A 24,948-nucleotide genomic window follows, 5' to 3' on the forward strand; every position below is an offset into this window, starting at 1 on the left:
CCTATATGTTGGAGAATTTTAAGATAATTCTTTAACTTAAAGATTTTCTCAATATTTTTAAATAAAAATTTTAGCAAAAATATTTTTTAAAAAAATGAAGGGAATTAATATTAAGTTTCAAGTCAAAATCATTTTTATCCAACACTGAAAATAGTGCATAGTTGAATGGTACCAATTTATTGGTGTTGTAGGGGGTGCTAATCCTTCCCTACACGTAACTGACTCTCGGACCCAACTTGATTTTTCGTAGACCAAAATTTATCTTTTTGATAAACTTTAAACCCATTTTTATAGTTTATTTTAAAAGAAAAACTTTTGGGTGGCCAATCACACCCTAACAAAGATTGGTGATGACTCCATTTTATTTTTCTTGATTTTAAAACTTCTTTACATCTGGCGGTCTCAAAACCGTTACGACAGCTTGACGACTCCACTGGGGACTTATTTGAGAGTCAGGCCAAAATTTTAATTATGCGCTATTGACAATGGTTGGGTTTAATTGATTTTATTTTATATATAATTTAATTTCTTTTATTTTATTTTTCAAAAACATTCATGTTAATAAATAAAATAAATTATGTGTTAGTTATTACTTCATTTTGATTTTGTTTTTGATTTATTCATGTTATTTTGATTAATACATATCCTTGCACACACTTTGCATATTCATTTGCATGCATGAACTATATTCCCGGGCTCCATCCTTTTTAGGAGGAAGTGAAGTAGCTATGCTCTTGTGAGGTGATAACCTTCGCATTTGCTAGCAAAATACTTTCACTCAGATTGAACTCTTTCCGTTAATAACCTATCATGGGTGAGGATCGGAGAACCTTACTAGTCTATAATGGATGATGATGTAAGGAATAGTCTGGGAACCTTTAAACATATAATTCCTAACCTGACATATAGTGAGTCGTAAAGCCTAACCTTTGATAGAGCATTATCCTTTTGTGGAAATAACAGAAAAAGCATTTTCTTGAAGATTTTTTTTCTTTCGTAGTAATCCAAAATTTGCATTTTTCATAAAATATTTTTGAATTATTTTTAGCATTATCCAATAAACAAAAAGCAAAAACTTTTCTTAAATTCTTTATTTATTGGCTAAATAAAAAATATATATATTTTTTGAGTCCTAGTATTCCATGTGAAAAAAATGTTTTTTCTTTAAAAAAAAGATTTTTTTTCCTTTTTTGAATGATGTTTCATTTTTTGCATTTTCATTTGATTTTTAATCCCATCCCATACGCCTCATAATAAGATAATGTGAGCATTCCATCCTATCCATATCAATGGATAGTGCATGCATCCCATGTCATGCACATGTTGATAAATGATACATGCCTTTCATATGCATCTTAATAGGTCATTCCATTTCATTACACATTTAAAGGTAGTGTCAGTTCATTATGATAACATAACACAATCATTTCATGTAAAAATATAATGAGCACTTGATAGGTTCATGCATACCATACAAGTATGCGATATTAGTCATAGGAATACATCTCATCATTCACGTAAATATGTCATTACATTTCATGCATATAGATTCATGAATAATAGGGTCGTATGGAATATACATTGCATTTCATATCCCATCATTCTTGCAACATAACATTGTATTTTTTGCATACACATTCATGGTTGACGAAAATTTTTATTTGGGTCTTTGTACATATGAAAATCCATTGTCATAAATATATATGCATTTCGTGACATTCTCATATTCATGTATTCATAAACATATTATGTGTCTTTGTTTTTACGATATTCATTCAATAAGGGTAATAGTCTAAAACTTTTGGTCTAAGTCCCGGAATAAAATATCTGTCTTGGTGGAAATCAGAGTGACGAAAATGAAAGATCAATTGGAAGCAAGGATTAGTGCTTTAGAGTTGAATCAAAAGGAATTATGGCTTAAGCTTCGAGAGATGAAACAACATATGGCTTAATTGATAGAAATGGTTAGAGGTAGTGATGGAGTTGAGTTTGTTCCTCCTCAAAGACCGTTGTCAAATCCGTCAAGTCAAGGTTAATTGGCTCCCATTAGTTCCAACACTCTGCCAGAGTATGCTAAAGCATTGGGTGATTTGAACAGTGATCGAAGTTTGGGCGAACTCAAGAGAGGAATAGGTGAACTAGCCACATAAATGACTGAGCTCAAGAGTTTGATTTCCAATAAGGAGTCACCTCGCTTCAAACAACCATCACCAACTATCTCAAGTCCTAACCCATACTTAAATCCTCTTTATGACCATTTTCAACCTCTTTTTCAAGCACCTAGAATTAAACCCCCCAAGTGTCATGCAACCTTCAAAAATTTCACACTTGAATTCATGTCCCCCACCTTACATTTCACAATCGCTTGTTCAGCATGCTATCCAATCACCACTTTATCAGCCCAATCTTCAACCCTGAGTTTTTCAATTCACTTCGAGACCAACTACACTAACATCTTTTCAGTAAAACAAACCAACCATAAGACAGAAAAACTCTGAAAACACTAAAGAAAAAGCCTCTATTGATCTAATACCTATGTCCTACACAGAGTTATATCCTTTGCTCCTAAAGAACTACCTCATTGCCCCTATCCCTACTGAACCTCGCAAACCACCTTTCCCTAAATGGTATAACCCTAATGCCTAATGTGAATACCATTTTGGTGTTGTAAGCCATTCTCTGAAAGATTGCATAACTTTGAAACATAGGGTGCAGGGATTGATAAAAATCGGATATCTGAGTTTTGATGCCAAGATGAAGTCAGTTATTCATGAGAACCCTTCTTTGATCCATGCCGAAATGGCAGGCAGTGCTGCAGGCAATAGTAAAGCTGGTCAGAATGATGAATAAAAAGCTTTCTAAGCAAAAAGCTGTCCTCCCTAGTAATCATAGTTAAGTATTTTTTAGGTGAGACAAAGGGAAGTGAGAGCAAGTCTAGCATTTTTTGGCCCCAGCCCAAGAATGGTTTATGATGTGTAAACTTGATACTTTTGGAATGAATGAAAACTTTTTTTGGCTTGAATTTTTATGAATTGATGCCTCTGTCCACCTTTAATAATTGGAGCCAGTGAAAAAGAGTGACGGTTGTGAATATTCTTTCATCAAACTTTCGAAGAGGAAAAAATGTCCTTAGATAACCCCGCCAGAATATATGATTGAACTCAAGTTTCCTATTCTTAATAATAATAAAATTTGGCTTGCACATCATGCATCATCTATTTGAATTCATTATTTTTCATGCTAGTTAAAGACAAAAGATGATGATTGTGAATATGTTGTTGTTAAACCTTCAAAGCTAAAAGATTTTTTATAATAAAATTCTTGTTATGTATTTTTGACTTCTGATGATTAATAAAAGGTTCAAAGATAGCTATCTTAAGAAATGAGATCAGTTGAGTTTGCACACATATAGCATTCGAGTCAGTACCAGAATCATGAAAATAAAGATGCTAGTCGAATGGACAGAGTAGAAAAAGCCCAAAGAGAGATCAGTGAAACAGTTACAGGAATGCAAAAAAATTTGAACAGACAACTGGCAGAATTAAAACAGATGATAGTGGAATTGACAAAAGGAAAAAGAGTTGTTGAGACGCTTAGGATAAGAAAGAAAATAGCTGTTGAGACACCATTGTATCCACTGGGTTCACATACGCTCAAAATCCCCATATGTCACAAGCACCTCCAACAACTCATCAATCTTATATTGGCCATTTTGTCAAGTTACCATCAGTTCAGACAAATGTCAATCCTAGGCATACTCCTCATGACTTCACTATTGTGCCTAATATGGATGATCATAAAGAATTGAAGAAATTGAAAAGAGTGTCAAATCCATCAGAAGATATAGTGATGAAAGATAAGTATGATCTGTTAGAAGGGAGATTGAAAGTAACTGAAAGCCATGATGTGTACGAGAATGTTAGCGCCAATAAACTTAGTCTAGTACCTGATATTGTTATTCCATCAAAATTCAAAGCCTCAAATTTTAAAAAGTATAATGGAACGAATGCCTTTTAACACACATTACCATGTACTATCAAAAGATGACAGGCTACACTCATGATGATAAATTATTGGTCTATTACTTTCAAGATTGTCTCACTGGACTTGCAGCGAGATGGCATGCTCAGTTAGATTTAAGTAAGATTTGCTCTTGAAATGAATTGGCTAGGGCCTTCCTAACACAATACAAGCATGTTGAAGATATGGTGCCAAATAGGTTGTTCTCGCAGAACATGAAGAAAAGATTAACTGAAATATTCAAAGAATATGCACATAGATATAGAGACATAGCAGCTCAAGTACAATCACCCTTGTCAAAGAAAAAAATTATTATTTTGTTTGTCAATTCTTTGGACATTCTCTATTATGAAAGAATGATTGGGAATATCTTCAAAAACTTTTCGGACATGTTAATTTTTGGTGAAATTATAGAAAATGCAATCAAGAGTAGTAGGATTAAGTTAAAAGATACGATAGATGTTAAAGAGGAAAGTACATCAAAACAGAATAAAAGAAAGATGCAAGCAATCACAATGGAGGGGCATTTACCTAATAGCTTTATCTCGTACAATCTTTATCTTACTTATCAACCCCATCACCTTACTATAAGCCATATCTCTCAAAACCCATATCTTTGCCAACCAAGTTAACATTTGAGCTTTTCAGCATACTTTCATCCTTAAGTGGTCATTCATGATCTTGTTCCTATATTTGAATTCATTACCCGACTAATAAAGAATCGAAAGAGACCAAGAAATGATCAAGAGAAATTGTCTATCCCTATTTCTCACCTTTTACCTTTGTTAATAAAAGGTCGATATCTCACTCTTATGCATCTGAAAATAATACCAAATCCATCAGCAAGAAGTTACAATCTCAATGACAAGTGTGATTATCATATGTGGGCAATTGGCCACTTAACTGAAAAATACAGACAGTTGAAAGAAAAGGTTGAAGATCTTATCAAGAATGGTATTCTAACTCCGGAGGTAATAGAATAATGAAAGTTGTTGACTCCATCCAATTATTAAATGTGAGAAGTTGAGATGAAGAGGGAGGTGTCAAGTTTTGAAAATCAGGATAAGATGATTTTTTTTTATTTTTTATTATGTATGTATGACATGTGCATTATGTCTCTAAGAGTTATTTTGGAAGAATTGAATACTTTGGATTTTTTTCATGAAATTTTCTCTTTATGCATTTGTCTAAATAAAAGTCCCACATAAGTAACTTTAAAAAACAAAAAGAAAAAAAAAAGAAAAAAAGAGGAAAAAAGTTTTATTTTACAATAAAGATGAAAGGATTCTTAAAGAAAATGGTGATTACTATTAGAAAAAAGCTCATCAAATACTTCCACATCTTTTCAAATACTTTTATGACCCTAATCACTCAAATGATTGGATTCATCAACCACAATCTTTCAGGGAATGTGAGTTTGAGTTCAGACCTTAAAGGGTCGATAATCTTTTCCTGGGCAAAGAACAAAAGAGATTAATTTTAAAAGTTTGTTTTGAATTTCAAAAATTAGATACTCTTTCAAAATTTTCAATTGATAATTCAATGTGTGTCAGAATTTTGCTATGACTATAGATACAAAAATGCTTGAGCCTTTTTCTTAAATAACCCTTGTTCCAAGTCTTAAGGCACATTAAGAAAAAAAAAAGAGTCTCTTTCTGCCTAAGACAATTTATTTCATACCTTTATACCTTTTCTCTTCCTTTCATCAAGAAAATGCCAAAAAATTATGGAGCCCAAAAAGCCTTTCTGAACTATGCGATCAATCATATATCACTTGATCCTCATTAAAACCTTGAGTAAAAAAAAGGATGGGGCATAAAAAAATAAAAAAATAGAAAAAATAAAAAATAAACAAAAGGGACATATTCAATTATTTGCTTTTCTAGCCAAGTGATCATGTTTGAAATGATGAACGACCATCTTTCTCTATCTTTCTTGTACATAAAAATTATCCATTTGCTATCCATTGGAGCCTATTAAATTTTTTGTTCCAAAATAAACCTTGGCTAAGGATCATTTTTTATTGGGGGCAAAAATTAGGATACATTCAAGATTAACTTTAAGAAAAGTATCCAATATTGAAAACGTCTAACCTGCCCCTCGAAGGTGAAAGTTTGGGGTTTCGAAAATCAAATCAAAAAATAAAAAAAAATATGTACCTTGAAAATGAGAATTCAAAGCCAAAAAAAAAAAAATGGTGAGTAAAGTTGCTGAAATTACAGCCAAATGTTTCAAAAAAAAATGGGGGCAAAAGAAAAAAGTCAGAGAATGCTCATCAGGATCCTTGGTTTAATCACCCTGAATAACATATTTTGAGCCTATGTATCTATTCTTTCAAAACCCTTAACCTTGGCCTACATTACATACCTTGAAAAGTTTATTTTGATCAAATGTTGTCACTTGGATTGAAGAGCAATGTCCTTGAATTTGTATATACTTGTTGAATTCTTCATTGATAAAAAAAAAAATATAGCTTTAAGGTGAAAACCCCAAAAGGGCAGTTTAGATCTAAAGTCATTTTTTAGGCCTCAAAATGAATTTCAGAGTTCCAAGGTTTTATCCGAAATAAAAGGTCTCGATACAAAGCCTTTTGAAGGATCAGTACCCATTAAAGACCTTTCATTCTAAAAAAAAAATTAGCCTTATCTTTTTTTCAAATCTTGTTTGAAAAGTAATGGCTAGTTTTGACTCACATTAGAGTATCACGTTTTTATGAGCCCAAAAGAAATCTTTGCAACCTCGTTGAGCTTTACATGAGATATGCCACTAGTGAAAAAAAATTGAATTGCCAATTACCTCGCCAATGAGCCTTTCAAATAGTAATCATCAATTTTTAAGAGATTTAAAAGTCTTGAGTTTTAAATTTTTTCATTCAATTGCAAATATACTTTATGTGGGGCAATTTTTGATCACTTTTAAAATTTTCAGAGATTATTTAATAATACTGAGATCATTTTTTTTGTGAAAATCAAACAATGAAAATTTAAACAAAAAATTTTCAAAAAAAAAAGAGGTAAGAAGAGTTTTTGCATTTGCATCGCTTGCATCTGCCTCACAAGAAAGACATTCGTATTTGTATCACTTGCATTGGCATTTGTATAAGACATTTGCATTCGCACCATAAGAAGAATTTGCATTTACATCATGGCATCTACATCCTAAGAAAAGGTATTTGTAGGGGCCTCTATATGAAAAGGACATTGTCATTTGCATTGTAAAAAAGTCAAATGTATCGAGCATTTGCATTCTTACGTTGGCATTGACATTTGCATTGACATTTCCATTAGCATCATTTGATGAGAATAGACATTTGTATCATGTTTGCATTTATCAACTTTGTAAGTATTAAAAACAAAAAAAAAGCAAAAAAAGGGGGGGCATGTTTTTAAAGTTTTAAAGTCTCTATTTAAGAAGAACCATTCTCAATCAAGATTTCAAAGCCTCTGTTTAAGAGGAACTAATTTCAATCAAGATTTCAAAGCCTCTATTTAAAGGGAACCTTCTTCAGAAAAGACTTTTAGAGTCTCAAAAAAATCTGATTAGGCGCAAGCCATGTTTTAAAAGATTTTTAAATTTTTAAAGTTTCATTGCCTCTGATTATGAGGAGCATTCAAAGATTTTAAGATTTGTAAGACCTCCGAGCATAATCTCTAAAAGCCTCTGCTCATGAGTTTCAAGATTAAAAGATTTTCAAATTTTAAAGTTTCATTGCCTCTGATTATGGGGAGCATTCAAAGATTTTGAGATTTGTAAGACCTCCGGGCATAAATTCAATTCGCGATGTTATCCCGATCGATTCTTTATCTTTTGACTTGTGGTGTTATCCCAGTCGATTTTGTAAGACCTCTGGGCATGATTCTGTAAGACCCCTGGGCATGATTTTTAAGACCTCCGAGCATAAATTTGATTTACGGTGTTGTCTCGATCGATTTTTTATCTTTTGACTTGTGGTGTTATCCCAATCGATTCTGTAAGATCTTCGGGCATGATTTTGTAAGACCTCCGGGCATGATTTCTAAGACCTCGGGACATAAATTCGATTCATAATGTTATTTCGATCGATTCTTTATCTTTTGACTTGTGGTGTTATTTCAGTCGATTCTGTAAGACCTTCGGGCATGATGTTTAAGACCGTCGGGCATGATGTTTAAGACCGTCGGGCATAAATTCGATTCGCGGTGTTATCCCGATCGATTTTTTATTTTTCAACTTGCGGTGTTATCCCAATCGATTCTATAAGACTTCCGGGCATGATTTGTAAGACTTTCGAACATAAATTCAATTCGCGATATTATCTCGATCGATTCATTATTTTTCGACTTGTGGTGTCATCCCAATCGTTTTGTGTTTTAAAAAAAAATCACGATTTGCTTTCGGACAAAATTATTGTCTTTGTCTTTCCCCTATTTCTGATTCTCAGTAATGTGCAAAGAATGGCAACTGTAGACACTGGTTTTGTCCAAGTCTACTATTTTCATTTACTATAATATTAATAATTTTAATAATAATAATAATAATTTAAATAAAATAATTATTAATTATATAAAAAATAAACAAAATAAACAAAAACTAAAAAAACATAAAGTAGGGTGGCTAGCACTGTTGTCGCCCCTGACCAGCCACCCTACAGCTAGTGATGGCAACGAGTCGGGTTGGGGCAGGCTTTTGCTCGTCCCGACCCAACTTTAAACACACAAAACCCGTACCTGTACTCGATCTGATTTTTTTTATTTTTATAATACTCGAACCCGACCTGACCCAACATTGTATAAAATCTTAGCCGACTCAACCTAAAATTAATAAAATATTATTTTTAATATAAATATAAAATTAAATATATATAAAAATATATATAATTAAATATAAAATTAAAAAATAATATTTTTATATATATCGGGTTAGGTATGGTCAGGTTTGCCTAAAACCCGACCTTGACCTGAACCCAAAATTTTTTTACCCTACCCAACCCGATACCCAATTTTCAAAAAAAAAATTGACCCTAAAAGGTCGGATCGGATAAAAACCCGTCGGGTTCGGGTATTTTTACCTTTTCTACCTATAGCCCTCTGACCAGCCCTCTATCTACCTATGCTCACCAGCCTACAACCACCCTACAGCCACCCAGATCCCCTTTTGAACCCATTCAAAAACTCTCAAAATCCCCTTCAATCTCTCTCGGATCCCCTCTCAAAAAAACTCTCGAACCCCCCTTTTCGAAAGTTCTCTCGGAGATCCCCCCTCAAAACACTCGTAACACCCCTAGACAGACCCCCATTCCCACGCATAAAAAATCAAATTTCAGACAATCCCCCAACACACCCAAACAGAAACGTAAAAACAGAAATAAAAACCAAAGACAAATAGTCTTTCCTGTAGGGAGAAACCTCAGCGTCGAGCTCTCTGTAAAAGCAAAGAAATCATCAGTTTCTTTAAAAAAAAAAAAGGAAAGAAAGAGAAAGGAGACTGAAAGCTTTAAGCCCCGATCTATGTCAATCGGGGCTATTTCTGGTAAAATGGATGTTAGATCTGGAAAGAAGGCATAGAAGTGAACGACTGGGAGTCTTTTTGGTGTTTTTCGATGATCGACGACAACCACCAGTGGCAGTTAACGCGGTGGTTAGTGCGGCGATAAGAGTGCCGGCGAAGTCCACAGAGCTCTCTTGGAGCTCTGAAAATTTTTTTTCTTGGCAGAAATGATGAAATGAAACAAAAAAAAAAAGTGACTTTTATATAAAAGCCAAAGCAACAAAACAACGTTGTTTTGCTTAAGGAGAAGATTCACGCGTAAACTCAGACCCGACCTAGGATCCGCGTAACCTGACCCGTCACTCATTTTTACCTCAGCTCAAAATCGATCCATTTGAATCGGTATCGAATCGTCAGTGAACCGGTCGAACCAATCTGAATCGCTAAACCACCCGAACCGTAGATTGAACCGTCGAATCGGTTCGACCGATCCAGATCAGCGTTGACTGAACCGTTGACCGATTTGGTTCAGGTAAAAAAAAAATTTTTTTAATTTTTAATTTTTTATATATTATTATTTTTGTTATTTTAAGTATTTTTTTTTATTGATGCATGATAAATTTTTAAATTTGTTAGAATAAATGTTTAATTGTCTTAATAATAATAAAAATAAAAACGATTAAAAATATGTATAAAAATGTTTAAAAAATAATTTTTTATTATTATTATTTTTTCTTCCTAGATGTTGGAGGAAATAAAAAATATTTTTCTAAAAAATAATTTTGCCTAGATGTTGGGGAATTATTACTAATAAATTTTCATAAAAAATAGATATAAGAAAATTTTAAATTAATTTTTAAAAATTATTAAAATCGAACCTACTTCAAAAATCCGTCTAGAGGTCGAGAATTTTTAGAGATGTTCGTATTTTTTTAAAAACGAAACCTTAAACACTATTTTTTAATTTTCAAAATCCTAAGTTTCTAAAACCCCCCTTAAAATCCAAAACCCTTTTAAAATCCAAAATCCTAAAAATCCTAATGACACGTGTGAAAATTCTATTTGAAGCAATTTGTTCTCGAATGTCGCCTAGATGATGGAGTATTTAGAAAATTTTACTTCGTTAAGTTTTTTCACATGATTTCTTAATTCGCATTAATAATAAGATTAATAAATAAAAAAGTATAACAGTAAATTGAGATCTTAAATATAAACAGTCGCACCTAAGCTCTGCCTAGATGTTGGAGAGTCGGGGTGGCCTTATTATATTTAAGAATCCACTTTTAAATCACATCTCATACTGCATAACATTCATTAGCATACATACGTTAGCATGTTATCTTCGATAATTATTTGCATTATTCTCTCTTTAATTTACTGTTTGATGATAAAATATTTTATATTAAAAAAGAATAATACATTTTTAAAAAAATTTATGATATTATAAAACAAAATAAAAATAACATTCCGAAAGAAATAATTCTTGGTACTCTGCCTAGATGTTAGAGAGTCACCAGCAATTTTCTATAAATAGTGTTATTTCATTTTAAGGATTGTTGTTTAAATCTTAAGTGAAAAGAGTTATTTCAAATTCTGCCTAGATGTTAGAGAATTTTAAGATAATTCTTTAACTTAAAGATTTTCTCAATATTTTTAAATAAAAATTTTAGCACAAATATTTAAAAAAAAAAACGAAGGGAATTAATATTAAATTTCAAGTCAAAATCATTTTTATCCAACACTGAAAATAGTGCATAGTTGAATGGTACCAATTTATGGGCGTTGTATGGGTGCTAATCCTTCCCCACACGTAACCGACTCCAAGACCCAACCTAGTTTTTCGTAGACCAAAATTTATCTTTTTGATAAATTTTAAACCCGTTTTTATAGTTTATTTAAAAAAAAAAACTTTTGGGCGTCAATCACACCCTAACAAAGATTGATGATGACTCTATTTTATTTTTTTCGATTTTAAAATTTTTTTACATCTGACAGTCTAAAAATCGTTACGACACTCATGCTTACTTAAAACATGTTTGAAGTTTAAACTTTTCACTGTGGACTGTTCTGGTGAGTTGTTTGACTGAGATAGGTGGAAATGGATGTATCAAGATAATTTAAATTTAGTACTTCTCTCCTGTTTGGATATTGCTAATTCTTTTCTATCTTTAAAAAAATGTGAATAGTTGGTGGATCAATGATTTCATGATTGCAACTTACCTTAATTATTTCCTTATCACTTTTGTTAAATTTAAACAATGAAAAGAACTTCAACTTCATCTATAATGCTTTCTCATCTCTTCTCTATTAAGTTTTGTTATTTCTCTTCAAACTTCAGTTTTCCTTCAAGTTTAACTGCCAAACAGAGTTGATGTTCTCCTATGAAATTTAAAAGTATTTTATTCTAAAATATGTACCATAGTTTGGAGCTACATTTTCTGTTCTTTTGTTTTATGGTTTTTACCAGCCTTTGTTTTCTACTAATGGTGAATGTCTTGATCGCTCTATTTTATGGGCCAAACTTTGATGCAACATCAGATTTATTACATCGTGCTGGTTTATCTAAACAAGTTTTGGTTGAAGTTTAAACATTGGTCAGTGAGCTATCTCTGATTTCATTGCAACAGGCTGGAGTGACTGGGTTTTGCATGGGGGGTGCTCTCTCTATTGCAAGTTCTGTCTTAGTTCGTGAAGTAGATCCTGTTGTTGCCTTTTATGGGGTTCCTTCACCTGCACTTGCAGACCCAGCACAGGCCAAGGCACCTGTTCAAGCTCATTTTGGGGAACTTGATAATTTTGTTGGATTTTCAGATGTGACGGTAGGGAAAATTTTCTTTAGTCTCCCTGTTTTAAATTTTATCAGTTGTTTTCCATTTTATCTTGCAATATATTTCATGTTGGTGACTGAGTTTTTGAAGTTACTACATTGGAAATGGCCCTTAATTTGTTTCTTTGAGAATAAAAGATTTTCCACCACTAGGCATCCCATACCATAATTACAGTTTTTTTTGCTAGGCTTAGTCGCAAATCTTTGTAGAAAAGACAGCAATGATATTGCTAAAAGCTTAAAACCCCAATTTGGTACTTTTGTTTTTTATGTTCTCAAAGGATTAAAATTCTATGTTTTAACTATTAATTTGGTTAGGTATTTATATATAAGAATATTTTGCAGTATAATTACTCTTCAATTCCTTGTAATTTGAAAACCCACATTTTTTTTTTTTGTTTATTTCACATCTACAACCACCTAAAGTCTAAACGGATATTTTCTCTTATAAATTTGTTTTTTCTTGGATAAAATAACAAAAAAGCCCCTGAACTTTATTCATTTTAGTTTAAAAAATTCTTATTTTTTTTTACATCCAAATAAGCCTTTAACTTTTACTTTGCATCCAAATAAATCCTTAAATTTTAAGTTGTATTTAAATAAGCGTTTAACCTTTAATTTGTACTTAAATAAACCCTTAAAATAAACTAATATTTTGTTTGAAATAAGTGTTTATTTGGATGCAAATCAAAGAACAGTGGTTTGTTTAGGTACAATAAAATTATAAGGATATAATTAAGAAAAGTAAAATAATTCAAGGATTTTATAGTATTTTAGCCTTTTTTCTTTTTATTTCTGGAAACATGCTTTGAGAAATGATAACTGACAGAAACTGATTGCTTCTGCCAAACTTATTGGGATAAAATTTTATCACAATTCCATTTCTGTTTTCTTTGATTCACCTTGCTCAGAAAGCGTCAAATTTGTCTGAAATCATGAGAAAATGTTGTTAAGTAGTTGATTAGTTCTCTGTCGAGGTTCATTCAAGCCTGTTTGCGATATCTTTGGCCTGATTGTAATCAGGTCTTTCTAAGTCTATTGACAACATGATCTCTGTCTGAAACCATAACTTCTAAGACCTTTCAATCTTAGAAGGTTGATTTAAGAAACTTGTTGAGTCTTATTCCTTGGGGACATAATGCAAAAACAAGCTCTAAAGTTTGTTTCATAATATGCTTGTTAATGATGTCAGCTGTACCTTCAAACTGAACACCTCAATCATCCAGATCTTCATCCACTGGACATTTATAATCAAGAATTTTGATTCCTTGTTTGCCTTGGTTGTTGATTAAATGATGAGTCTCAGAGACCAGCAACCTGATGGATTAATTTCATTACTCATTACTTAATTTTTCTTGAACTCATGCTATGAGATAGTAGATTTTATGTCTCCAGATTGTCTCCTCATATTTGATCCTGTCCCCTCCCCTTTGGGGAAAACACAATCTAGCCTCCACATGGTGTTGGCGTTAGTTGTATTATTCTCTTTTTTATATTTATTCTTTTAGAGGTGCATTTCTATGAAAGGATTTTATTTCTTGTTTTGGGACACTTCTCTGCCTAACCAGTAGTTTGAGAGATTAACAATATGATGGAGTTGTTTTACGATCAATTGTATTTAAGTCTCTAAGAGTTGCTTTTATCAATTTTGTTTTCTTGGTTGAAAGATGGAGAGCCTGAAGTGGGGTTTGATGCTTATGATGTAGTGAAGAATTATGAAATATTTTGTCACAGTTACTAAATAAATAGGAAAAGAACTAGTATCCTGTTAAGCATGGATATGTCACAACCCACTCCAGCCTCTACGATATGTGTTTTATTCTCTTGCCAATAACAAACAAACCTTAGAAATCCAACATGAAGTGGTACGTTAAACATAACAATAAGCAATTTTGACAGCAAGAATGCTTTGACTTGATAAATAAGTGTTCTAGCCTTGTTTGATTTCTCGTCACTAGATTCACAACAAATGAAATGGATGGAGGGTGGCACCTCATGTTAAGGAGTAAAAGAGGAGCAAGGAAAGATTGGAAGAGAGAGTTTCTAATTTAAGGAGGAGAGGCAATTTGCTAGTTAAGGTGATGTTTGCAATCGAGAAGATTCTTTGCAATGTGTGTTTACATAATTAAATGGGAGGGAACACATAGATGATTTTGTATGACTTTCAATTGGGTTGGTTCTTTGTGTTATGATAGTAAATTTTGGTTTTCTGTCAATTTTTTTAAAGACTTCATATGAGTTTGGGCTTTCTAAGTCAGATTTGAAAATTGATCATTCACAAGCAGTCAAATCTTTTTGTCTCAACTAGAGTATTCATTTTTTAATTGCAAGGAGATAAAGACAAATTCTTTGAAATTAGTATTTTTATGTAAAAGTTTTAAATTTTTTTGCATCATATTGGTATTTAGCAGTATGCATGATATTTCTTTTAAAGTTTTTAATTTCAAAAGCATGTAATATGGATTAAAAATCAATGTAGAATATAGAAATAGAGAGTTGTAGGCATTCAAAAAAAAAAAATGACATTTGGAATCCCTGGAAAAGAAAATTGGAAAATTTCTTTTATTATTGCACCCTCCCGAGTTTTTATCATTATCTTTATGTAACTTAAAATGTCATCACATTAATAGTGTTATATCAATAACCCGTGTTCATGTTCCTATATAGTTCATGTCTACTCAGCTATGATTTTGATCAATGTTATTGTTATAATCTGCATTTCTTGAATTGGTGAGAAGAAAGGAAAAATATTTATGACTTATTATCTCTATATAAAAGAAGGTCACGTAGAGAAATAGACCTCAATTTTGGTAGTCTTCAGGATGCATACTGCCTGGATTTTTATTTTAAGAAATGTTATCAATAGAAAGGTCGAAGATTGTTGTTGATAATATGAGATTATTTATGCTCTGTCTGGTTGGATGCATTTACTATTTGCTTTTTTCAGTAGAAAAAGAAGCAAAAAGAAACAGAACTGAAAACAAGGGACAAATAACAAAAAGCACAACTACCAACCAAACTGAGCCTTTGTTTTGTACATATTGAATTTGAATATTTCATCTTTCAGTAATTCTGATAGGTGATTGTTAGGGCTTATCCAAACATATCCATACCAGAATAGGATGATTATGAAAACATATAGTGAGAGATTATTTTACTAGGTTATGTGATGAGCAATTTTGCTAGAGGAAGCGTTTGACCAAGAACCTAGCACAGTGGCTTACTTCATTTATCTGAGGAAAGCCTTGGTTACATGTAAATGGAGGGTGATTGTTTATGGAAAGAGAAAACATATCTTTTTGGGCCACAAAGTTAATTTTGGAATTTATCTTTGATTTCATGCAATAGAGATTGGATGTGAGATAATACATTCCTCTTATTAATTTGTTGATATAATGATCAAATTGCCAACTCCATTAGGTTTTTATTTTTGCTATTTCTATTCTCTTTTACTAAAGTATTTTCTGTTACTATTTTTTTTTTAAATTAAAACTATACTTTTCATTCAGTATGTATGTAATTTTTTTATTTATTTTCAGGTTTTAGTTGCTTTTTTTTTTTTTCAAATATACTTGAAAATCCTAATGCAATTTTTTATTTTCTGCTATAAAAGTAAAAAGGTAAGTAATCAAAGCAATAAACAACCAGAGTGGTTATGAGGAGGAAAGGCATGGGGATGCCTGACGAGGATGAAGCTGCAGTCCAGCTGGCATGGTCTCGCTTCGAATCATGGATGACTCGCTTCCTGTCATCTTAATCTGCTTTGGTACTGTATCATGGTGTGTGCATCATATTGCTAGTGTAAATATAAAATGTCTCCCTTGTTTTAAGGAGAGATATAAGAATATCCGGAATATGTTGCATATATTCTGAGAGAGGATTGGTAACCTTGAAATTTGATTTGGGTATTATAAGTCCTACAATAATCTGTGTATGCTTGTCTTTATACCCTTTTTCCTATTCGTTTTGGCCGGATTATCTTCGCTTATCTTATGTTTGACCTTGGATTTGTCATCTTTCTCCTGGATTATACTGTTTGGATTTGTCATCTTTCTCCTAGATTATATTGTTCTGGGAATGTTATGCTGCAAGGTAGGGACAAAATTCCTAGTTTGTGAACTTGCATATTAGGTTTTTTGAGGTTCTCCAAACTTGAGGGAGATTGGAGAAAAGTGCTATTGGAACTGAAAATTTCCTGGTATGTGCAAGTATGATTTATATTTCGATAATAATAAATTTAGTCTTCAACCGTGTTGGAATTGGATGGACTACGGAAATTTGGAGTGTGAACTTGTGGATTTTTTCATAGCTTTGATGGAAACATGATCAAATTGCATGCCTTGAGTAAGAAGGCCCAAAGACTTGGGGGAGAAAGCATTGTTTTCTATTGGAAATGTTACTTTTGATCCCATTTGATTGGATTCGACGTTGAGCCCATTTACTAATTTTCATTTTCAAGTCTTTGGCATTCATAGTCATGTATATTTTTTTTTAACCAAGTTGTTTTTTATTTAGAGTTTAAATCATATATCAGGATTATCTTAAGAATACAATAAAAAGAATAGTCACTTAGGGCAGTGGCAGGCTGCCAATGGCTTGACGGGCAATAGACAGCTAAACTCAAACTCACCCTGCCCAATTATTGCTTTTGGATTTTACTGGTATTTGTCCGGCTAGTTTTTTAGAACTTTACATTTGTGTATCAAAAAGGTAAGTTATTAATTAATTAATTATTTATTTATTTATTTTTAACCAAATATATTTTCACTTTTACTGAAAGGAAATATGAGAAAGAAATAGAGGTGTAAGTTGTAAAATTCATAATGTGGCAAACTAGTTCTTAACAAAAGCTTTTGAAGGACAAAGTACTCGATTGAGCTTGGGTTGGATCACTCAAGAATTAGCGTGTACTATAAAGGTTTTAAGTTTGAATCTAAAACCGCAACCGCATTTGGTTTTAAGAAAGGAAAATGGCTATAAGTAGGCACGACAAGAAAAAGTCCTAACAAACCAAAGATATTTTAGAATACTAGATGTGGTTAAATGGCCACATACAGTCAAATAGTTAGAAAAAAGGTTGGCTGTCGAATTTTGACTCAAATTTCGACGTGGGGGTCATCAATGAATTTGCGGCAATGAATGCTGCTAGTCTGATACATATGCATGGTTTCACACTTTTTTTATAAAAAGTTTAAAAGTTTAGGTAAGGGAAGACTAGACTATCCCATTCTAAGATTAGACAAGATTAGAACATGTCGCAAGTTTTAATAATGATTTGGATTTATAAATTATAATAATGGGAATCGAGTTTAAATTTATTAAAATAATTTGAATTTATAAATTATAATAGTGTGAATCAAATTTAAATTTTATAAGTAGAATATTTGATGTTTATCAAGTTATCTCAAAATTTAATTTTTTATTGTGGGATTAAATATGATCATTTAAAAATATTTAGTTTATTTTAATTAGTTTAAGTAATCATTTTAAGAGATGGTATTTAATATATTTTAAAACTTAAATCTAGTTGAAACTTATAATCCATTTTTATATATCTCTTTTATATGTATATATATGATCACCTAAGGTTAGGCAATTGCTTACTAAGTAACATGTCTTGGACCAATACTCCAATTTATTTTATCAAATAGATTAAGCTTTTCAAGGAGAGGTGAGGTTCTTATCATTCTTCATTAATGTTAATTAATATGTTGTGTGAATACTAAAGCATTAAAACTAGGGGTATAATCGATCGAATTTGAGTTGATATAATATTAAATTGAAATTCAAACTCAACTTTAAATTCGATGCTCAAAATTTGACTTGAACTCGATTGAATTTTTTTTTTTTAGTTCGAGCTCAACTCGAGATATAAATTGAATTACTCAAATTCACTCAATTAGGCTTGATTAACACATAAAAATAAACTCGATTCTTATATTCGATAAAAGTTCAATTATATATGTTCGAGTTCAAACTTGAACTCGAGTTTGAGATATTTTTTCAATTAAAATATTTAAATATAAAAATTTGATTAGGTTCGCGAGCTATTCGAATCATGTATAAAAATACTCGAATTCGACTCCATTGATAAGTCGAGCTACTTAAGCTCGAGCTCGACTTGATAATAATCGAATTAAATTCAAGTTTTATTCGAATCAAACTCGAATAGTTTATAAGTATTAATGTATCATTTATATCCCTAACTAAAATTTTTCAAATTATAATTTACCTTTTGAGTTACTTGTGGCACTCTATTTGAACTTTGAAATGCTAATTAATTTGGATTGGTTGTAGAGTTTATTAATTATTTCATACAATCATCTTTAAGTGGTAGCATCTAATACATTTGAGATTTTAATAGTAATACTTGTAGCTCATTCTCTTATCTTAACCTCTATATACAAAAAAAAAAAAAAAAAAAAAAACAGTCTATGAATTTTCAAGACATTTATTTTTTTTTTAAATGAAGTTTTACTTAAATGTTATATAATGAATCAATGTTTCAAATCAAACAGATAAATTAGCCAATAAACCAACATATAATTAAACAAAATATAAAAAATAATATTGATTGAATCAACATTCTACCAGGTGTATTTTGGTATTGTAGTGGAACTATGTTCCTTTTTCTACCAGCTTTTCTGCTAGTTCTGTACATTTTGATTGTCTAATAAAATTTTGGCTCAGAAAAAAAAAAAAACCTCTACTTAAACAACACTTCTTATATAAGTTTCAGTTAGATCCAAATATATATATATATATATATATATATTTAAGCAAAGAATGTTGTTGGTATATATAACACGAATATGATATGTGGATAAAGTATTGTATTTTTATTTTCAAATTCTAATTAGCACTCAATTTTTAACAATCTGAATTATTCAAAAAAAATTTTTACACTCACTCTTTTAGAGTTCATATGATATTTTAACTTTGATTAATCATATAAACAAAGAACCTTCCATAACACATAGTAATGATCAAATTGCTAGGACATCAAATATTGCCATAATAATAATAATAATAACGACGACGATCGAAAGCCAGCCCTAATCTTTGACCGTCAACATCATCACATGTAGACTGTATGTATAATGACATATCTCACAACACTTGACGAGAATGAGTACTACAATTGATTGTTGGTGTTAAAAGTAAAGAAGCTTTTTTGGCCATCGAGTCATAAAAGATTAAAATCTAAAAAGAAAAAAAAAATTGTCATAAATAATTTTTTTGTTAAAATAATAAAAAGCTCCTAAATTTTATTATTTTATTTAGATAAATTCTTATATTTTTATTATACATAAATAAACCCCCAAATTTTAATTTACATATAAATTAGTTTTAATCGTTAATTTGTATTTAAATAAGCTTTTAATTTTTATTTGATATTTAAATAAATTTTTAATATAAATTATTTTTTTATTTGAAATAAAAGCTTTTTTAAATACAAATAAAAAAAAACACTTCTTTGAATACAATGAAACTTATTTAAAAAAGTGAAATAATTCAAGAGCTTTTTTAATATTTAGCCTTTTTGTATAGTAGTGTTCAATGTCTTTTGTTAACACTCAACAAATATGTCCTTCAACTATTCCATTGTTTTTAAATAAATTTTTATATTTTTATTATATCTAAATAAATTTTTATTCAAATAAATCTTTATCTTAGATTAAAAATTATTTATGTTAAGAGTTTATTTAGATATAAATTAAAATTTTAAGTATTTATTTGAATATAAATTAAATGTTAAGGATTTATTTTTATGCAAATTAAAAATTAAATATTTATTTGAATACAATTAAAATATACAAGTTTATTTAAGTAAAGTTATAAAATTCAAAAATTTTTTATTGTTGTAGCCATCAATTTCAATTTGAAAATTTTGAGTTTAAATTCCCGAATAGCAAGAATAGGATTTATGATACGAAAACAAACTATCACCTATACCGATGAATCCTTTTTTTTTTTGTTGCAAAAGAGGGCTAGTGCCTTTACAAGGAGGAGAGGGGGATGGCGGGGTATAACCCAATCCTTATATGACTTTTAACTAACTTTTTAACCACTAGATTAAGAGGAAAAGGTCTATACGGGTGAGCTTTTGGCTCGATATAATTAATACATATACAAACTATAATTAATTTTGAATTTTTTAGAGATGAAGCCCAAAATTACATCACATGTATACAAAAAACGTAAGCTAAATTTAATTTTCTTTTAATTTTGAAACTCCACAAAAGAAGAGTGTTAGAGGTGGAACTTTAAAAATTTTCTATATATATATGCTGACCCTACTTCACTCTTACCAATCGATCAACTAAGCTTGAGTAGCTGCTAAGTTGTTTCGATAATTTTGTAAATGTTCAATCAATCTGAATTATCATTATTATTATTATTATTATTATTATTATTATTGTATGGAAACGGAATAGTCGTGAATTTGATTAAAGGGTCACAATCGCATGAAAATCAATGCTTGTATTGGACGCAAGTCGCAGGCACGCATTGTTGGGAAAGTCTTGACCATCAATTTTTAAAGACACACACGTTACCATAAAAATGAGGAACAAGCTTCCTTTGAGGCATTTCTTCCATTTTTTTTTTTTTTGACCGAAAGTACTATTAAAAACTGCTTTTTAGGGCACAAATACATTAATGTTTCTCTTCTATTTTAAGTTACATGTATAGTTTTCTGCCCATACTTGATTAGCTGGTCATAGTGGAACTTTGAAGTTTCAAAGAAATTTGTTCGAATTTTTTAATATAAAAAAATTACAATGTGAAAATAAAAAAATTATCTCTTTCGTTTCAAATTATTTAGGCGGTATTAATTTTTACAAAGTTTAAGCAAAAAAAATTAATTTTAATATATTTAATATTAAAATTAAAATTTTATGATTTTAAATGTCAAAAAGAAAAAAATTCATTAAAAAATAATTTTAAAATATAAAAAAAAAAGCATTTTAAATGTTCAAAAAAACATTATTTTGAAACATCTCAAAAAAAAAAAAAAAGAGTTCAAGTTTAAGATTTAAATTTTAAATTTATTAAATATTATTTTTAAAAATATTTGTATAAATCAATGTACTTAAGTTTGAATTTTGACAAAAATGATTTATTTATATATTACTGTTAACTTTTTTCAGTAAGTGTATATTGATTCTTTTTAAGTGTATATTTATATAAAAAAATTATTAAAAAAAATTATCGGAGTATTTTATGGTCCAAAGGCAAAATCGTCCTTTCACTGCATAAAATTGTAGTGCATCCCATCATTAAGGCAGAGAAAAGCAGCCAAATAGCAAAGTGATGATTTGAGAAACCAGACAAGAGGTTTTCTACTAATTTCTAATGACAATAAAGGGCTAAATTAATCGCATCACGTTTTTCAGCTGTTTGTTTTTCCGCATCTTTTCCCATTACACACGTTTTGGATTTGGGTCCAACTTGTTTCCACTTCATTCTACTGATGTAATGTTACACAATCCTTTTCCCTCTTACTTTTCCTATAATCTGCCACGTACAAGCAAAAGAAATTTATTAATTATCGTGTACCAATTAAGTACCATTAGTGGTAATTAAGTACAAAAGAAAATGATAATTAGAAGTTTTAGGAATAAGATTATTTGCCTTTTAGACAAGGTTTAAATTTGGTTTTTAATCAAATCATTATGGCCAAATGACTTCGATCTCTAATGGGCCAAATATTTCAAATCTTACCTTAACTTTGTAATTTTCTAAAAATTGTAATACAATTGTCACATTGACTATTAATGCTGAAGAATTTTGGGTTTAATCAACTAAAATTAAATGAATAAAGTCCTTATAATTAAAAGAAATTATAAAAGAAATTAGTATTATTATTTTCGCATATAAACATTTGACTAAATAATAAGTTTATGAATCTAGAATTGAAAATACCAAACGAGAATCCCACTTTTGTAAAATTGTACTCGAATAAAAAAAAAAAAAGTGATCATATCACTTCTTGACTGTAACTCACGTGATTCATGTCCAAAGATAAAAGAAGGCCAAATTAAAGGTGTCTTCTTTTTGAAATTTGAATAATAAGATCTTGATGTTATCCTTTTTACGTCAAATTTAAGAATCAAACTCCTGATTTTTTTTTTAATTAAAAAATTCGTTGTACTTTCTCTTATACTTCAAGAGAATAAAAATTTTACATAAAAATAAAAATTTTCACAAGTCAGACTAACCCGATTGACACTTGTAATACTTTGATCAAAGTTCAATTCAATCCATTCAATAACTCATTTACGTACGATTAATATAAATTTAACATTAAAATATTAAAATTATTATATTAATATTTAAATATTTAAAATTCAATAAAAATATTTAATAATAAAATAATTTTAGAGTCCAAACTTAAAAAATCATGCCCAGCTTGACCTCCGAGCTTGGTGAGCCATCTAACCCGATTGACACTTCTAATTCTTTGATCAAAGTTCAATTCAATTCATTCAATAAAGCTCATTCACATATGATAAATATAAATTAAGTATTAAAATATTAAAAAATATTATTTTAATATTTTAATATTTAAAATTAAATAAAAATATTTAATAAAGCTTTGCTTGACCTCCGAGCTTGGTGAACCATCAAATCTGTGAACAGACATGGAAATCTAAACGCATGGAAACAACTAGTGTAGTAGAAAGAGGCAAATTAAGCCGCATGACAATATTTGTGGGCGAGAGAGCGGAGACCAGTCGGCTCCTTTTTTGACTTGTTCTTCAAATAATGCTGCCCACTACTTATTCACTTACTTTTGAATCCTTCTTCCGGTTGTAACTGTAATTGACTGCAACCAATCCGACGACAAATGGATCCAAAGTACAAAAGGTTAACGTTTACGTCTTCTGGATTATCAACTTTAACTATTCGTGGATATGATTCTATTTTTTTTAAAAAAAATTTAAGATACGCGTTTTCAAAAACCATTTCAACGATTAGGATTTAAATTTTTATTTTAAAAATGTTAAGTTAGAATTATAAAATAAAAAAAATAAGATTTATGAGTAAAAGATAATGATCTTACCTCTTATTAATGAGGGGTCCAAAACTATTAATATAATTAAAAAAATTAATTAAGTTTTATTAAAGTACCAATCTTCAACTTTTTTAATGTTTCAATCATTTTCGTTCAAATTTAAAGGTATATTTATGGATGAATGAATTTGAAACAAATTAAAAAAGTTATAAATGAAAAAATCAAACTCTTTAAATTACGGATGAAACAAATTTTGTGAAAAGATTACGGCTTAATTATAAAATTTACTCAAAAAAAAGAAGATAAAAGTTCAAATGAAAGTGAATTAAATTTGTAGAGATGAAATGAGGATTTAAAAAAAAAAAATACTGATTTCGGGTTGTAATATTTTCTTAAAAATTATTTAGATTAGAATGAATAAATAAATTAAATAAAATTTAAATAATATCTAACTCGGAGAAATTGATCGAGAAACGAAAGAATTACAATAGTTGTCAACATCAAATAAATTTCTTTTTGGAAAAGAAACAATAATAATTGATGAAAATAAAATGTGTAAAGTGGACCATCCATAGACATGTAAGGGTGAAAAAAAATTGAAAATTGATTTCAAATTATAATATTCGTTAAGATTAAATTAATTTTTTGATTATTTGATTTAGATTAAATTTAAATATTAAATATATATATTAAGTTCGAATAAAAAATAAAAATATTATATTATATTATATTATATTTTTAAAAATTTATATATATATATTTAAAATTTTTTAAAAATAAAAATAAAAATTTTATATTAAAATTTATTTAAATATATTAAAATTTTATAAACTTAAAAATAAAAATTAATAAAATAAATCGAACCAAAAATTTGATTCAATTGAACTCAGGTCGAATAAAAATTAGATCCAAATTTAGATCGAATTTTAAATTTTTATAATATTATTAATATCTAAAAAAATTAAATCAAATTTATTTCTAACCGAACCGTTATACCTCTGGCGAGTGGGAGGGATGCGAGGAAGGGATTCGGTCCATTCCATTTTCGAGGAAAGCCGACGGAGTCAACCCATTAGGGTCGGTCCGAAAACGAGCCAAACCGACGTGGAATAATAATAAAGTCAAAGAAAGAAAATCGAGAAGAGTGGAGCCCTTCTTCATCAAGACCGTTGACTCAGATTACCTTTTTCCACTATTCCGGGCCAATCGGGGCGGTGGAATTTTAGAACGCGTCAATCTCCAAGTTTTTTTTTTTTTTCTTCTTCTTCTTCCTTCCCTGGTTTTTACACGAAGAAAGAAAGAAAATGAAATCATTAAAATTCAAACGACTTTCCTTCGCGTCTCCTTGGGTTGGGCCCAGTCTTTCATCACGGGGCTCTACTTCATCGCTATCCGTCTCTTTTACCGTCGCTGAAGCGTAGTCATCAGTTTCAGCTATCTACCCATTAATTCAGGAACTGAAAATATTGGTATAAGACAAATAAATAATTATAATTAAATATATTTTTTATAATATTTTTTAACAATTTTGGAATTTATTTACAATTGCTAATGAATTTCTTAAGATTATTTTTAAAATTATTCAATAATCAAATTTAAGTCATGATAATTTTAA

The 24,948-nt window shown here is 30.0% G+C and overlaps 1 protein-coding gene across 1 annotated transcript; it reads left to right on the top strand.

Moving 5' to 3' along the window:
* The first annotated feature begins 3,666 nt into the window (after nt 1-3,666).
* On the top strand, nt 3,667-17,007 carry LOC111305629 (uncharacterized). The gene is made up of 3 exons (XM_089751104.1): nt 3,667-3,918; nt 12,075-12,305; nt 15,954-17,007. The coding sequence occupies exons 1-3, from the start codon at nt 3,667-3,669 to the stop codon at nt 16,068-16,070; spliced, it is 600 nt and encodes a 199-aa protein (XP_089607230.1). The 3' UTR covers nt 16,071-17,007.
* Nucleotides 17,008-24,948: the final 7,941 nt, after the last annotated feature.

This window comes from Durio zibethinus, chromosome 21 (assembly GCF_047325235.1).
Source record: "Durio zibethinus cultivar Kanyao isolate XHJ-2024 chromosome 21, ASM4732523v1, whole genome shotgun sequence".
NCBI lineage: Eukaryota > Viridiplantae > Streptophyta > Magnoliopsida > Malvales > Malvaceae > Durio > Durio zibethinus.

Coding starts and splice junctions, on each gene's coding strand:
- LOC111305629 (XM_089751104.1), top strand. CDS start 3,667: ATGTCACAAGCACCTCCAACAACTCATCAATCTTATATTGGCCATTTT. Junction 3,919..12,074: donor GCCATGATGTGTACGAGAAT/GTTAGCGCCAAT, acceptor GTTGAAGTTTAA/ACATTGGTCAGTGAGCTATC. Junction 12,306..15,953: donor TTGGATTTTCAGATGTGACG/GTAGGGAAAATT, acceptor TCAAAGCAATAA/ACAACCAGAGTGGTTATGAG.